The following is a 15,422-nucleotide window of genomic DNA, read 5'->3' as shown; positions in this document are numbered from 1 at the left end:
CTTTTCTTGAAAGCAGGTTTTTGTGCTTTTTCATTTGGCATGGGAATATTGCTCAGAGAAACCACTTGTAAGGTTTTTAGGGGCTTGATTGTGACCTCTTTCCAGAGTCCTGGCTGTTGAGTTACTTACCCTGTATTTTCGGTTAATGGTAACATTTTTATTTTAGGAGCTTTCATTAAAGACTCAAATAATATATTTTCTATTTGCGATTCAAGCTGACTAACTGTAATAAATCTCTTTTCCAGTATCCAGAACAGTTTCCAAATAGGGTTGTATCCTGATGTGGAAACTGAAAAAAAAAAAAAAAGCAAAAATATTGATTTACATATTTAAACAATTAAATGCCAATATAAATAATGTTGTCACTGGTGAGGCGTTGAAAGGTAATTAAAGTAAAACTTTTTTGTTTCCTATATGTATTTTTCTTGGATCTCCTGCAAGACAATTTTCACCTTCCCTTTGTGATCAGAGCCGTCCCAGGACTTCAGGGGCTTCCTACCTACAGAATTTATTAAGAGTTCCCCCTGATCCCACCTCCACAGAATCATTTCTTCTGAAGGGCCCCCCTTCCATGAGTGAACTCATCCAAGGGCACCGGCTCAGCAAGGAAAAAAGGTTAACCGTGGCTCCACCAGGTAAACATTTTTTCCTTGGGTGCATGTGATGCAAATGATTAGTTGAGTAGACTCTCCCCTTCCTTCCAGTCACTCAGGCCCACGCAACTGCAGAGTCTACCTTTGATGGTGTGTAAATTCCTACAAGTCAAGTAAAAACTTCCTTACACTTAGCTTCCCATTTCCTCCTTCACTCATATTCCTTAGAATGACAGACTTCCATTTAACAGCCAAAGATGGCAAATGAGAGTTGGAAGGAATGGGATAGGTAAAGGGAAACTAGCAACAAGCACAGCGCACACACACTTGGATCCTATTTGCAGTTTGGTAGCTCATGGCGGGTCCATCTTGGTCAGATTTGGCCAGTTCTCTCATCATTTTTAAATGTAATTTCCATAAAGGGAGCCATATGTATAAGAAGGCTTTGGGGCTGATTTCCTTTTGTAGTGACTCAGAATGTCTCCTCAATCATTACATTGGGAATGAAAGTAAAACCCTCTAAGATTTTGCTCCTCAGGGATATTTAGGTCTTAGCATGATGTTCTTGGTTCTTGTAGATTGCAAGCCCCCATTGGTTAATGCTTACCAACATGCTCACACTTAGCTTCACTATTTTGCATTTTTCTTTCTTCCTTCCTTCCTTTCATTCTTTTTACTTGTTCTATGAAGAGGCCTAAATTGAAAATGTGACATATGGCAAATAGAGAAAATTATTCTTGCTTAAAAGTCATCCTTTTAAGGAATCCCTGCATGTGAGTATAGGGCAGAAGTGGCAAACAAGGAGCCCATAAACCAATGTAAGCTTAAAGGCAGCTGTTATTTGACTATTGCCAGAAAATAAAAACTAAAACTAATTTAAGTTAGTTATTGACAGTTAAAAATTCAAGAGATTTTATATGAGCATCAGCATTTCGGCCTCTTTTGGAAGATTCTGAATATCTGGCAGCCCTAGGTCTGTGTTCACGCCTGTCAACACCTGTTGGAGCTCTGTAGTGGCTGCTGCTGTTAGGGCAAGCTTTGCACTTTGCCACAGTCCCCACTCCTCCTTATTACTTATACCCAGCCTGCTATCCTCATTTCTATTCTCTCCTGGCCCCTCCTGTAGTCTTTGAGTTTGCCACCATTGAAATAGAATTTATTTTTTCATTTTACCTTAATTCCTTTTTGCAAACCTCAGCCTTTGGATCTCTAACACTTTCCTTATCTGATTCATGGAATCAGCCTACTGATTGGGATTAAAAGATGTGGTGTAGAAACTGATAGTGCATTTCATGTTCTAAAGGTGTTTGAGGAAATTGGTAGTGATAATGAGTTGGAATGGTGTAATAGCCAAAATACACACCTAAGAAGAAAAACAGTAAAAACTGCTTGGTGTTTTTAATTTCATAACTGATTTCCTATTGTTTTAGACCTCCTTGGAAGGTACCTTGAAGTATTCTGTGAATCACCAAAGTGGTAATGATTTATCAGGATACCTAACTCGGATAAAACCCACAAGTCTTCTTTTTAGTGTTCCAGATGGATTTAGTAGCACTATCTACTGGAACTTAGAAAAGAAATTGGTATGATTAATAAATAACTCCTATTGCTGTTTAATTAAAAAGATAACATCTCAATAAGGTTAAAAATTAATAATCAATGTTAACAATAACTGTTTTCATTTTTGTATGACTGGTTTTTGTTTACATGAATATATATTTTATATTGTTATCATTACATTGTTTAAACCATGAACATTATATCACAAGCTTTTCCATGTTGTTATCTAGTCTCGTTTTTATTTGTTAAAGTTATTGTATCATAGATTTTGTTTCAGGTTCTGTTACCACATTAATCACTACTTCTCTTCTTGTCCACTGAGGTAGTTTTTCATTATTTGTTATATTATAGAGCACTGCTGGGAATACCCTCATGCATTCAGCTTCTCATCTATTAAATTCTTCTCAGGAGTGAGATCGCTCAGTTAGAAGTTGAACATCTTTATGTTTTTTGCTCCATTCTGATGTTGCTATCAAGAAGGGTATATCAATGTACTAAAAGCCCATAAAACACTTTCCCTTTTTCCCACATTGGGAATCTTTCTGCTACTTTATACACACTGTACACATCTTACAACTCTAAAGTCAGTTAGCATACATGAATGAGAGTACCATGTATTGTCTTAAACTCTTTAGTTTTGAATAACCAGAAAATACCATTGACCTTAGAAATGATTACTATTTATGAGATTCCAGGCCGGGTGCAGTGGTTCACACCTGTAATCCCAGCACTTTGGGAGGCCAAGGCAGGTGAATCGCTTGGGCTCAGGAGTTTTAGACCAGCCTTGGCAACATGGTGAAACCCTGTCTCTACAAAAATTAGCCAGGTGTGGTAGTGGGCACCTGTAGTCCCAGCTACTCAGGGGGCTAAGGTGGGATCCCTTGAGCCAGGGAGGCGGAAGTTTCAGTGAACCGAGATCACACCACTACACTCCATCCTGGGTGACACAGTGAGACACTGTCTCAAAAAAAAAAGATTAGAGATATAAGGAATGTGGAATTCAGAATAATGACCAGACCAGAAAATCATGCTAATGACAGCTTAACATATTGATAACCTTTATAATTCTCACCATTTATGTAAAGTTAAAATAATAAAAGAGGAAAGGAAGTAAAGCTGTTATTATAGCCTTAGGAATTTTTAATTATGTATCGTGGAATCAGCCAGATTAACGCTTAATAAATTACTATCAAATCAATCTTAGCAACATTTTCTAAAAGATCCTAGTTAAACGAATTACTATAGAAAGTGACTGACCATCCACACCAAATAAATTGTAGCTTCTACAAATATCTGCATTATTACCCATATATGTTATTTTCCCTCAGCTGAACTATATAGAGTAAGACATATCAAACATTTTTATGATGCTTTTACTGTATAAAATCTTTTCATTAAGCCAAGAAAGAGAAAATATGACATATAATACCAGTCTTATGTTCTATATAAGAAATATCATAAGCCCATGGGAAATAGTAGATTTTATGAGTATTTTTAAATTCATGAGTTTAACCATTATAAAATTTGCTAGCTAGTAACAATATCTATTAATCATTTTAAAAGGAAAATTCTCTATTAATCAGAATGTTTTTGATAAGCATTGTTTTCTTATATATATATATGTTTGTTTTTGTTTTTTTTTCTTTTTTTTTTTTTGAGACGGAGTCTTCCTCTGTCACCCAGGCTGGAGTGCAGTGGCGCAACCTTGGCTCACTGCAAGCTCTGCCTCCCAGGTTCATGTCATTCTCCCGCCTCAGCCTCCCAAGTAGCTGGGACTACAGGCGCCTGTCACCACGCCCGGCTAATTTTTTGTATTTTTAGTAGAGATGGAGTTTCACAGTATTAGCCAGGATGGTCTCAATCTCCTGATCGTGATCCGCCCGTCTCGGCCTCCCAAAGTGCTGAGATTACAGGCATGAGCCACAGCGCCCAGCCTAAAATATATTTATAGTACATCTTTTTAGATGATTTTTAATTATTCTAATAAGCAGATATGGGCTTTATTTTTCTATTGAGGACCGTTGAAGCAATTACCTCAACTAAAAATGAAATCAGTTTAATTTGTTTTTAATCCTTCAGTTGAAGAATTGAGAGAGGTATGTCTCGTTTAAAAATTTAAAACACAGAACATAAAATGTTATTTATTCTGTACAAGAGATACTTTCAAATAGATTTTATTTCTATGAGACGGTAAACAGAAAACCTCATCTCCTTAAATGCACAATTTCTCCATTCTGGAGAATCAACTATAGGGTGGGGCATTGATTTTCAACATTAGTAGAATATTTTATCCTAATTGATTAATGCATTATACTGATCGATTTGCTGCATTAGTACAACCTTTTAAGGGAAACTTCTGGTGTTTCCCTCTGGCTGGCTCAGCTTCTGCAGTCTCAGCCCTTACAGTTCCAGTGCTTCTGGCCATGGTGCTTGTTAACTTTCTTGTTCTTAACTTTATCCTCATCCTGGCACACAAATTCCAGTGTCCTTCCACATGCTCGTCTTAGTTTTCACAGTTTCAGTTACCAGCTGGTCTGAGAAGTGCCTATCAGCCTTGATGACCTTGACCCAAAAGGGACCCTGTTGTCATCAAGGAGTTTGTAATTAGGCAGCAGATTGTATGTCTTCACAAAATTGTTGCCTATTTTTTAGCCAGCATTTTATCTTGACTCCTTAACTACCTAGGCCTATATCCTTCTCCTCCTCCTCCTTCCCCTCTTCCTCCTCCTCATCATCATCTTACCATTTAATCAATAATTGCAATCAGCCTGTCAGAATATGTAAAAGGAATCCATATAATTCACAGGCGGGAGTTGTTATTTCTGTAGTAAAGACCTGACTGCAGCATTTACACATAATAAATAGGAAATGGCAAACCTGGGGAAGCAAGTTTGAACTCAATCTGGAAGTAATAGCCTAAGCAGCCTGCTCTTCACACTGTGTTTCCCATGTCACGCTTTTCCTCTTAGATATCTTGCTTCTCCCTCTCATTTCAATCTCCTCCCTCCTTCTGTTCCTCCCCCCTTCCATCCCTCCCTCCTCTCTTTCTCTGACACAATGACTCAGCTAGTTTAAGAGAATGGTATTATTTTGAAGTCTGAAAATGTTTCTGTGATATTTTGCATTTTACTGATTTTTAAAGCAACTTACAGAAGTGTATTAGCCTTAGATACATAATCACCCCTTGAGATATATAGTCAACAATACACACCGACATGTTCATAGTAAAAACTGCCTTTATGTTTCACTGCATTCAAACAAGTAGATATTTGTTTGTTTCGTGTATTGCAAAGCCTATGTTCTTAAGCATGTACCCAAATCACATTTATTTCATTAATCCATTTACTCATTCACCAGAATGTAATAAAATTTAGTGAATATCTGCTATGTGTCAGGCACTTTTCTTGGCTCTTGATATACAATGATATTCAAATAAAACTCATAGTCTGGTAGGGGAGGTAGGAGACAAATATGTACTGATGTTAATAGATATTCTTGAAATAAATAAAGGAATTAGGATGGTTAGGAACATCCTTCCAGAAGAAATGCAAGGCTGGCCATGAAAGGTGACTATATCGTAATAGGCAGAAGGTGGCAGCGCAGGTGTGGGTCGTAAGAAGAACCTTATAGGAAAGTAGGTCAACTTGCCCCAGTGCCATGAGCTCAATACTACAACCTGGTGCAGGACTTGGAAGTAATAGAAAGCAAGGCTGCAAAGGTGGACAGGGACCTGAAGACAGAGGGCCAGGTTAGTGAGAGCAGACCTTACCACGGGCATAGCCTAGCAGTTTTAAGAATAGGATCAGATTTTCATTTGAGAAAATCACCCTGATGACAAGGTGGAGAATGGATTAGATGAGGGTAACATCTAACATAAAGAAGCAGGTACAGAGACTCATAAAATATGCAGATGAGAGGTAGTGGAGACCAGAATCAAAACTGTGAGGAATAGGAATGTTTAAATATGTCCCAAGTTACAATTCAGTTCTATATTTCATCAGCCAGCATGTCCTGTGCACACACGACATGCTCTTACCGCTTTCCATGTTCTGTATGTGGAAGGAGCTCAGTCAATCTTGTTTGAACTAATGACCTTAGTATTTTGTACTTTATAAATTACATTTTTTCCTATAGAGGCTTTTCTATTTATGTGTATTCCACTTCCCCATATCACTATACTCTCTTTTTCCACAGGATTCAATTCTTGAACTGGCAGGAGTGAAGGGTAGTCTGTTGAAACCTGTAATCTCTTAGGCTTGTATTTTCTTTGAACATAGTTTCCACAGAATTCTTCCCTGCAGGGGAAGGCCTGGGCACTTCTTGATGTCAGAACATGTTGTCTTTACTTTGGAATCTGCCAAAACAAAAGTTAAATCAAAAATGTTAATTCCTGCCACCCCAGCACTTCGCAAGGCCAAAGCAGGAGGATTGCTTGAGCCCAGGAGTCCGAGACTGGCCTGGGTAACATAGCGAGACCTCGTCTCTACATTAAAATTTAAAAATTAGCTGGATGTGCTGGCATGTATTCATAGTCCCAGCTGCTCAGGAGGCTAAGGCGGGAGGATTGCTTGAGTCTGGGAGGTCGAGGCTGCAGTGAGCCACTGCACTCCAGCTAGTGACAGAGTGAGACCCTGTCTCAGAAAAAAAAAAAAAAAAGAAGAATAAAAAATATATTATCACAAAATTGTCAACCACATGTTGAGAAATACATTTTTATACTTGCTGTGTATTTTTCAATAGGTAATGGTTCAAAAATTTTAAAGTACAAAGGGTATACAGTAGATGGTAGATTTCTGCCACAACTGCGCCCACCCAACCTTTTGTATTTTTCCAGAAACATTCTATACATATATAAGGAAACGCACATAAATATATACATATATAAAAACATATGCATTTTACATATGTGTTAATACCATTGGCACGACCACAGACGTTATGCATGCCGGTTTTTTTTTCACTTGATATATCTGGGTTCTTCTTTCCTATACATTCATCTTTTTGTTCCTTTTGAGTCAGAAGAAGTTATGAAGGGGAAGGAAGACATGCTTGAGCTCTTTAAGAAAGCTTGGAATTTTCTGTGTGTACAATAGAAATATTTCTTGCCAAATGATAAAATGACAGCTGCAAGAATGCTTCTGTTCAGAACTATTCAATAGAAATATGATATAAACCATATATGTAAATTTAAATTCTCTAGTAGTCTAGTAGTCATGTTAGAAAAAGTAAAAAGAAGTCAGGCACCATGGCTCATGCCTATAATCCCAGCACTTTGGGAGGCCAAAATGGAGGATCACTTGAGCCCAGGAGTTCAAGACCAGCCTGGGCAACATGGCGAAACCATGTCTCTACAAAAAATAAAAAGATTATTCAGGCATAGTGGCATGTGCCTGTAGTCTCAGCTACTCAGGAGGCTGAGATGGGAGGATTGCTTGAACCCAGGAGATTGAGGCTGCAGTGAGCCATGATCGTGCGACTGCACTCCAGGCTGGGTGACAGAGCAAGACCCTGTTTCAAAAAATAAATAAAATAATAAGAAACAAGTGAACTTAATTTTAGTAATAGATTTTAATTGACACACTATATCCATAATGAGATCATTTCAACATGGAATTCATAGGTGACTGACACCTATAATTCCACTTTGGGAGGCTGAGGTGGGTGGATCCCTTGAGGCTAAGAGTTCGAGACCAGCCTGGGCATCATGGTGAAACCCTGTCTCTACAAAAACTACAAAAATTAGCCAGTCATGGTGGTGCACACCTGTAGTTCCACCTACTCAGGAGGCCAAGGTGTGGGGATCACTTGAGCCCAGGAAGCAGAGGTTGCAGTGAGCCAAGATTGTGCTAGTTCTTTCCAGCCTGGGTGACAGAGTGAGACCCTGTCAAAAAAAAAATACACACACACACACACACACACACACACACACACATTCTGTTTTTCTTATTCAGCCTTTGAAATTCAGTATTATGCACTTACAGCATATCTTGATTTGAACTAGCCACATTTCAAATGCTCAACAGCCTCATTTGGTTAAGGGCTACTGTATTGGACGGTGCAGTTCTAGAACTTCTTACCAATAGTTTTAACTAGATAGAATTTCCACACGGAAATCTAAATTTCAATAACTAACAACTGATTTTAAAATAAAATTTAAGATGGCATGTATTTCGTTTTTATTTCTTTTCTTTTTTTTTAAGACAGAATCTCGCTCTTGTTGCCCAGGCTGGAGTGCAATGGCACAATATTGCCTCACCACAACCTCCGCCTCCCAGGTTCAAGCAATTCTCCTGCCCCAGCCTCCCAACTAGCTAGGATTACAGGTGTGTGCCACCATGCCTGGCTAATTTTGTATTTTTAGTAGAGTCAGGGTTTCTCCATGTTGGTCAGGCTGGTCTTGAATTCCTGACCTCAGGTGATCCTCCTGCCCCAGCCTCCCAAAGTGCTGGGATTACAGGCATGAGCCACTGCGCCCGGCCCTCATTTTTCTTTTAAACTGAAATACCGGACCAAACGTGCTATTTTGCCGATTCTGCTTTGTCTCTGATTGGTGGCAATGCTTTTTAAAATAGATACATATTAAATGTTTGAGCCAGGCGTGGTGGCTCATGCCTGTAGTCCCAGCACTTGGGGAGGCTGAGGCGGGCAGATCACAAGGTCAAGAGATCGAGACCATCCTGGCCAACATGGTGAAACCCCGTCTCTACTAAAAATACAAAAATTAGCTGGGCATGGTGGCGCGTGCCTGTAATCCCAGCTACTTGGGGGGCTGAGGCAGGAGAATCGCTTGAACCCAGGAGGTGGAGGTTGCAGTGAGCCGAGATCACGCCATTGCACTCTAGCCTGGGCAACAAGAGCGAAACTCTGTCTCAATTAAAAAAAAAAAAGTTTGTACCTGTATACCCTTTTCATACATCTCTTATTTGTTACGAGATCTCCTTGTCAATATAAAAACTTAATTACTTAGGTATATCCTAACAAAACATATTCCTTAAACATTCTTAAAACAGTATAATGACTTTTTTTAAATTACTGTAATGAAGTTGTGAAAGCCCATGTTTCTTATTTTAAGCAGAGAGCGCCTTAAAAAAGTTTAAAATGCATCCTGCCAGTTTTGAATAGCAGAATTTATTGACACCATATATAGAGACTGAAAACACATCAAAGTCTTTCAAGGTTGATTATTTCATGTGCCTTCCTTCTTCCCACAGTAAGATAGAAGCTAAAGATAATACTGAGTAAACCATTCCATGCTACAAATTGGACCCATTCAACAAAAATGCAATACTTAGTAGAACACCTGATGACCATGGTCCTATTCGTGTTTTTATTTTGTTTTATTTTTTTATTTACTGGTCTCTCCTCTGTCAGGTATTCCTATCCAGAAATTACATTTCCTTAAAAGATTTCATATTCAAAACCTGAGCATTGTATGCAAAATAAGCTATGGTGAAAGGATGAAACTTTTTAATTACTGAAGAGATCAATATGAAAAACTCTGTAGCAAGAATGTGTATATTATATTAGATCATACTTTTCAATCCATATTGACTACTTTAGTATCATTATGTAATTTTAAAGTCTTTTAGATTTTGTTAAAATTTTATTAAATCCATGGAAATTGAAAGTTCCTTATTTTAATCCTTACGAGAAAAACTACAATTTTTCTTTAATATATCCATAAAGTGAAAGAAGAAGTACTTATTTGATATTCTTAATTGTTACATATTTAAGAGCAAGAGTAATTAGTTCATACTCATGTTCACCTAAGTCCACCCATACATTGCTGAGGACAGCAGCCTCCAGAAGGTGGCTGTTTCCGGAGGAGTAACAGGGAGGAACAGGTGGGCTGAGATATACAGGAGGCCCAGGACATTCCAGGCAATAACTGTCTGCCTCTCCTGACTCTGCCCAAACCCCAAATTATGCTTTCTAGCTCACTAAATATATATATATCAGCAGGCAGACACTCGAGCTGAAAGAGACGTTTCTAGGGTTCGTTTCTAGATCACAGATCCTGCCTCAGGCTCACTGAAGTGACCAGCCTCCACCCAGTAATAACAAGCTAGTCTAAATCCAGAATAAAACAATTATACATTTTAATCTCACCACCTTCTACCTGTGTGTGCTGCCCGCCCTCAAGACAGAGAATAGCGTGTATTCCACCAACCGGCAATCACTAGCCTACAACACCAAGTCCACAGTTTCTTTGGTATCCTTTGTGCCAGGGAGTTGGGTGCTGAACAGTCTACCTGTAATATTACCTTGCCTTCATATCCCAAAGCTCTGCAAGCAAAGAAGAGTTCTAGTGGGCAGCTAGGGCCATTTGTTGTAGTCCAGAGGAAGAGAGCCATCAGTATCTTCTATGCTGTACTCATACCTATTTAATCCAATCTGCTGGCACCAGTCTATTATATTCTACTATTTGCCCCCACTGTAACTACATAACAACCACCTCTATTACAACAGTGGTTATAAGGCATTATCTGAGATGGTATATCCAAACTGTACCTTGCAAAGGGACTTCTATATGCAAAGAATACTAAGAAAACATTATTATGAGAAAGTCACAATGGGTACCCAGGGAAGCCAATCTCTAGGTTAACCAGCTACTTCCCTGTCCATTTCTCCTCATAAACGTAAAAGGAGAGCCTACAGTGAAGAAATCCTGGAAGGGCGTCTCCCAGCTCTGAGACTCTCTGATGCCATGAATTCAAGTTATTCTGTCCATGACTGGGTCTGGAGGTCACTGTGTAAAATCTATGCTTCTAAATAAATGTTATGATAGCTCAGCACCATATAGTATAGTTCCCAAGAAAAGGGAATGCTTTTTCCCAAAAAAAGGGACAATTCCCATTATCTAATATATAAAACAAACTTTTTTGATGATTTAAAGTGACTGTGTTGTGAACTGAGTAGACAGGGCAGGAAGGAGTAGTGATGTCCCTGAGTTCTTGCTGAATTCTGACAACAGGCCAGCACTTTGATTTCCCTGTCAAAATGGCGGGATTCGATATCTAAAAGTATACAGATACTGTTACATGGAATATGGAAGCCACTGGTTTAATTCTGGCAGGTCCATCAACATGACAGCCACCTGAACTCCTCATTGTAAACGGTTAGGAAAACTGACCTCTCTACACACGAAATCTGGCTTCAGCAGCTCTCCTGAGCTCTAAGGGAGTTGGGCAGGGGCAGCCTGAGCTCTGGCTGTGAGCATAGCTCAACTGATGTGTAGTTAGAATGTTCATGGAAGGCCCAGGCTTGCTACTTCCCACTCCTTTATTTTAAATGATGTAGTGAGCCAGGCGTGGTGGCTCACGCCTGTGATCCCAGCACTTTGGGAGGCCGAGGTGGGTGGATCACTTGAGCCCAGGAGTTTGAGACCAGCCTGGGCAACATGGTGAAACCCTGTCTCTACAAAAAATACAAAAATTAGCCAGGCATGATGGTGTGTGCCTGTAGTTTCAGGGGAGGCTGAGGTGGGAGAATTGCTTGAGCCCGGGAGGTGGGGGCTGCAGTGAGCTGTGATTGCACCACTGCACTCTAGCCTGGGTGACAGTGCCTAAATAAATAAATAAGAAAGAAAGAAAGAAATGATGTAGTGAAAATACAGTTTCATAGCATTTATACCTAGACTACTTAAAGTGACCTAGTAATTGAACTTACATAGCTCATCCACCAGCAAAGATTCCTAGTGCACCACACTCATTACGGAGCAGGGAAGCATTGCTGCCACCCTCAGGGATTCCTCTTCCGTAACTCTGTGTTCTGTCCTCCACACACCCATCTCTTTCGTCATCTATTGATCTTATTCAGTTTTCCTGGCAGTTTCCCCAGTGTATTTTACCTGAAAGGTACAAGAGGAAAAAGGAAAAGCACAACTCAAGATGGTTGACTATTCCATTCTTTGTTTTCTTCAAAAAGTGTAACGTCATAAAGATGCCATAGAATGAGTAAATTCATTGTCCTTTGTCACCTCTCAGCCAATAATAGTCATTGATATACTCTCCATACCACAAATTTAAAGTTTTTTGTGAACTGTACGTGCAATAGCCAAGTTTATTTTAACTTTAGTCATTACTGGATCCCAGAGATTTTCTTTTTCTTTTTCGGCATATAGATTATTTATGTCACTTCAGTGTGCCCAGTCCACAGATGAGATCTTCTGAGGGACTGCTTCTGGAGCCGGCCCTCTTGTGTGATTGAATTAGTCAGTGATGGTTCTCAGGACTAGATTAGATTGTTACTCTTAAAATAATTACTTAAAAAAAAAAAAAAACAACTTCTATAACTTGAAAATTTTGTGGCCGGGGGCGGTGGCTCACGCCTGTAATCCCAGCACTTTGGGAAGCCGAGGTGGGCGGATCGCTTGAGGTCAGGAGTTCGAGACCAGCCTGGCCAACATGGTGAAACCCTGTCTCTACTAAAAATACAAAAATTAGCCGGGCATGGTGGCACACGCCTGTAATTTCAGCTACTCAGGAGGCTGAGGCAGGAGAATTCGCTTGAACCCGGGAGGTGGAGGCTGCAGTGAGCCAAGATGGCACCCACTGCACTTCAGCCTGGGCAACAGAGCAAGACTCTGTCTCATAAAAAAAAAAGAAAAATTTGCATTTAAAACTTATATGAAAATACATACATTTATTTTGCAGAATAATGATCTAGAGCAGGACTGTCATTTTAACTAAAGTTATTTTTGGCCAGGCATGGTGGCTCATGCCTGTAATCCCAGCACTTTGGGAGGCCGAGGCAGGTGGATCACAAGGTCAGGAGTTCAAGACCAGCCTGGCCAATATGGTGAAGCCCCGTCTCTACTAAAAATACAAAAATTAGCTGGGCATGGTGGTGCACTCCTGTAATCCCAGCTACTCAGGAGGCTGAAGCAGGAGAATTATTGGAACCAGGACGTGCAAGGCAGAGGTTGCAGTGAGCCAAGATCGTGCCACTGCACTCCAGCCTGGACTACAGAGCGAGACTCCGTCTCAAAAAAAAAAAAAAAAAGTTGGCCAGACACAGTGGCTCACACCTGTAATTCCAGCACTTTGGGAGGCCGAGGCAGGTGGATCACAAGGTCAGGAGTTTGAGACCAGCCTGGCCAAGGTGGTGAAACCCCATCTCTACTAAAAATACAAAAATTAGCGGGGCACAGTGGTGGGTGCCTGTAATCCCAGCTACTCAGGAGGCTGAGGCAGGACAATCGCTTGAACCTAGGAGGTGGAGGTTGCAGTGAGCCGAGATCGCGCCACTGCACTCTAGCCTGGGTGACAGAGCAAGACTCTGTCTCAAAAAAAAAAAAAGTTATTCTTAGTGGATATAAAAATTGGTGTTTTTGGCCAGTCATGGTGGCTCATGTCTGTAATCCCAGCACTTTGGGAGGCCGAGGCGGGTGGATCACAAGGTCAAGAGATGGAGACCATTCTGGCCAACATGGTGACACACGCCTGTAATCCCAGCTACTCGGGAGGCTGAGGCAGGAGAATCACTTGAATCTAGGAAGCGGAGGTTGTAGTGAGCTGAGATTGCGCCACTGCACTCCAGCCTGGCGACAGAGTAAGACTCCGTCTCAAAAAAAAAAAAAAAAATTGCTGTTTTTTTGGTTTGTTTTGTGTTTTAGTTTAAGGAGACACAGTGCCTCATCTTAAGGTCTTTTTTGCTGCTCTGATGCTGGTCATCTAGTCCATTCTTTTGCTCTAAACTGAGCCTTGCCTCCCAGTTCTTCATTGCACTTCAGATTGTGTCTTACTACAAAGAGAAAATTAGTCTGTGATCAGTTTGGATCACAAGAACTGAAATTGTACATTTAGAATAGAAGCCAGGGATGTGATGCACACCCGTGATCCCAGCTACTCAGGAGGCTGAGATGGGAGGATCACTTGAGCCTGGGAATTAGAGGCTGCAGTGAGCTGAGATCGTGCCACTGCATTCCAGCCTGGGTGACAGAACAAGACCCTGTGTCTAAAAAATAAAAAGAAGAAAAAAAGAAATTTAAAGTAGGAAGGGCTACCGTTTGCTTCTGGCCAAGCTTCACCTCTAACCATAGGATCTTTTAAAAGACTAGTTCTGAGGTCCTTTACTCTGAGTAGGTATTTATGGAATAAGCCATTATGTATTGACATTAGAATCAGTTAAACATAAATTTTTTTCTCTTTTTATGCACTACTTGACATCAAAAGCAAAAAGAGGTAAGTTGGCTATTAAACCTGTAGGTGAATCTTATCTTTCTTAATAGATTTGTTCCTGAGTAGCTCTGCTTCAATTAAATTTCTGTGAATCAAATACTTTTACATTAGGAAGATTGTCATTGGAAATTCTTATTCTTTTCTTTGAAAATGAATAAGCATCTTCTGTAAACTTAGATTTTCAAGATATCTAGTATTTAAACATTTTGCTTTTCCTTTAACCAAGTTATACTTACAGTTTAATTTGCTTGTGAAGACAAGGCATTTTGAAACACTTGGTTTAGTTTTGAGGTAACTGAATTGTTTCTCCCACCAAAAATGTGGATTACATGTAATAAGTATTTCCTATTTTCTTAAAAATGAAAAAAAAAAGCCAAGAGACAACTGATATTGGTGAAAGTCTATAATTTTCAGATCCATCGATTTACAGAAGAAGATGCCCTGAACCTCTCAGAATATTTTCTAGTGTAATTTTTTTAATGATTAAAAGAAATGAAGAAAATAGTAAACAAGAAGATCAAACGCATCTCACTGAGTGTGTCTCATATGTTTTTCTTGTTTGAGATCTATTTTTATAATTGATCTTTTTAGTGGATTCTTGGTTGTAGTTTAACTTATTTCTCTTTTGTTTCTTTTTGATGATGTTCAATTTCAAAGGTACAGCTGGCCTTCATTAGATATATGCGGTTATTGACTTTGCTTAACAAGAACAGACTATCGTACCACCTTGGGTTCACTCTGTGCCAGCTGGCGTTGCTCTTGAGAAGGTCATTTCTAAACAAAAGATTAGTTTTTGAAAGGTTTTTAATTGGTGTAAGAATCTGGCAGCAAAATGTACTTTTACCTCTTGGTGCCACTGTATTTAATTACCCTCTCCCCATTTATCCTCCATGTCTTTCCTACCATAGGCTGTTGATAACACACATGCTCATGGTTTAACTGTAAGTTGTTCAGAAACAGAAAGCTGACTGTACTGCAGGGCATTTTTATATTTCTCTTTTGCAAGATTTGAAATAAAAATAGATTTTTGCATGAATATCGCTTTGTTTTATAAGCTAGTCATCTGATATTCGTCAGGACAGCAAAT

At 39.6% G+C, this 15,422-nt stretch overlaps 1 protein-coding gene across 8 annotated transcripts in view; it reads left to right on the top strand.

Moving 5' to 3' along the window:
• The window catches only part of BICD1 (BICD cargo adaptor 1), a 283,466-nt gene that overhangs the window by 238,564 nt on the left and 29,480 nt on the right, over positions 1 to 15,422 (top strand). For 2 of the 8 annotated variants that reach the window (XM_032159971.2, XM_058442961.1), the window contains exon 8: positions 442 to 635. The exons of 5 other annotated variants lie outside the window; for them this stretch is intronic. In XM_032159971.2, the coding sequence (XP_032015862.1) occupies positions 442 to 635 (194 nt within the window). Of the gene's footprint in view, positions 1 to 441; positions 7,811 to 15,422 lie in introns of those variants that run through there. One more of the 8 variants, XM_032159975.2, reaches the window with a different exon arrangement.

This window comes from Hylobates moloch, unplaced genomic scaffold (assembly GCF_009828535.3).
Source record: "Hylobates moloch isolate HMO894 unplaced genomic scaffold, HMol_V3 SCAFFOLD_8, whole genome shotgun sequence".
In the NCBI taxonomy this organism is placed as follows: Eukaryota; Metazoa; Chordata; class Mammalia; order Primates; family Hylobatidae; genus Hylobates; species Hylobates moloch.
This window is presented reverse-complemented; position numbering and strand designations above follow the sequence as displayed.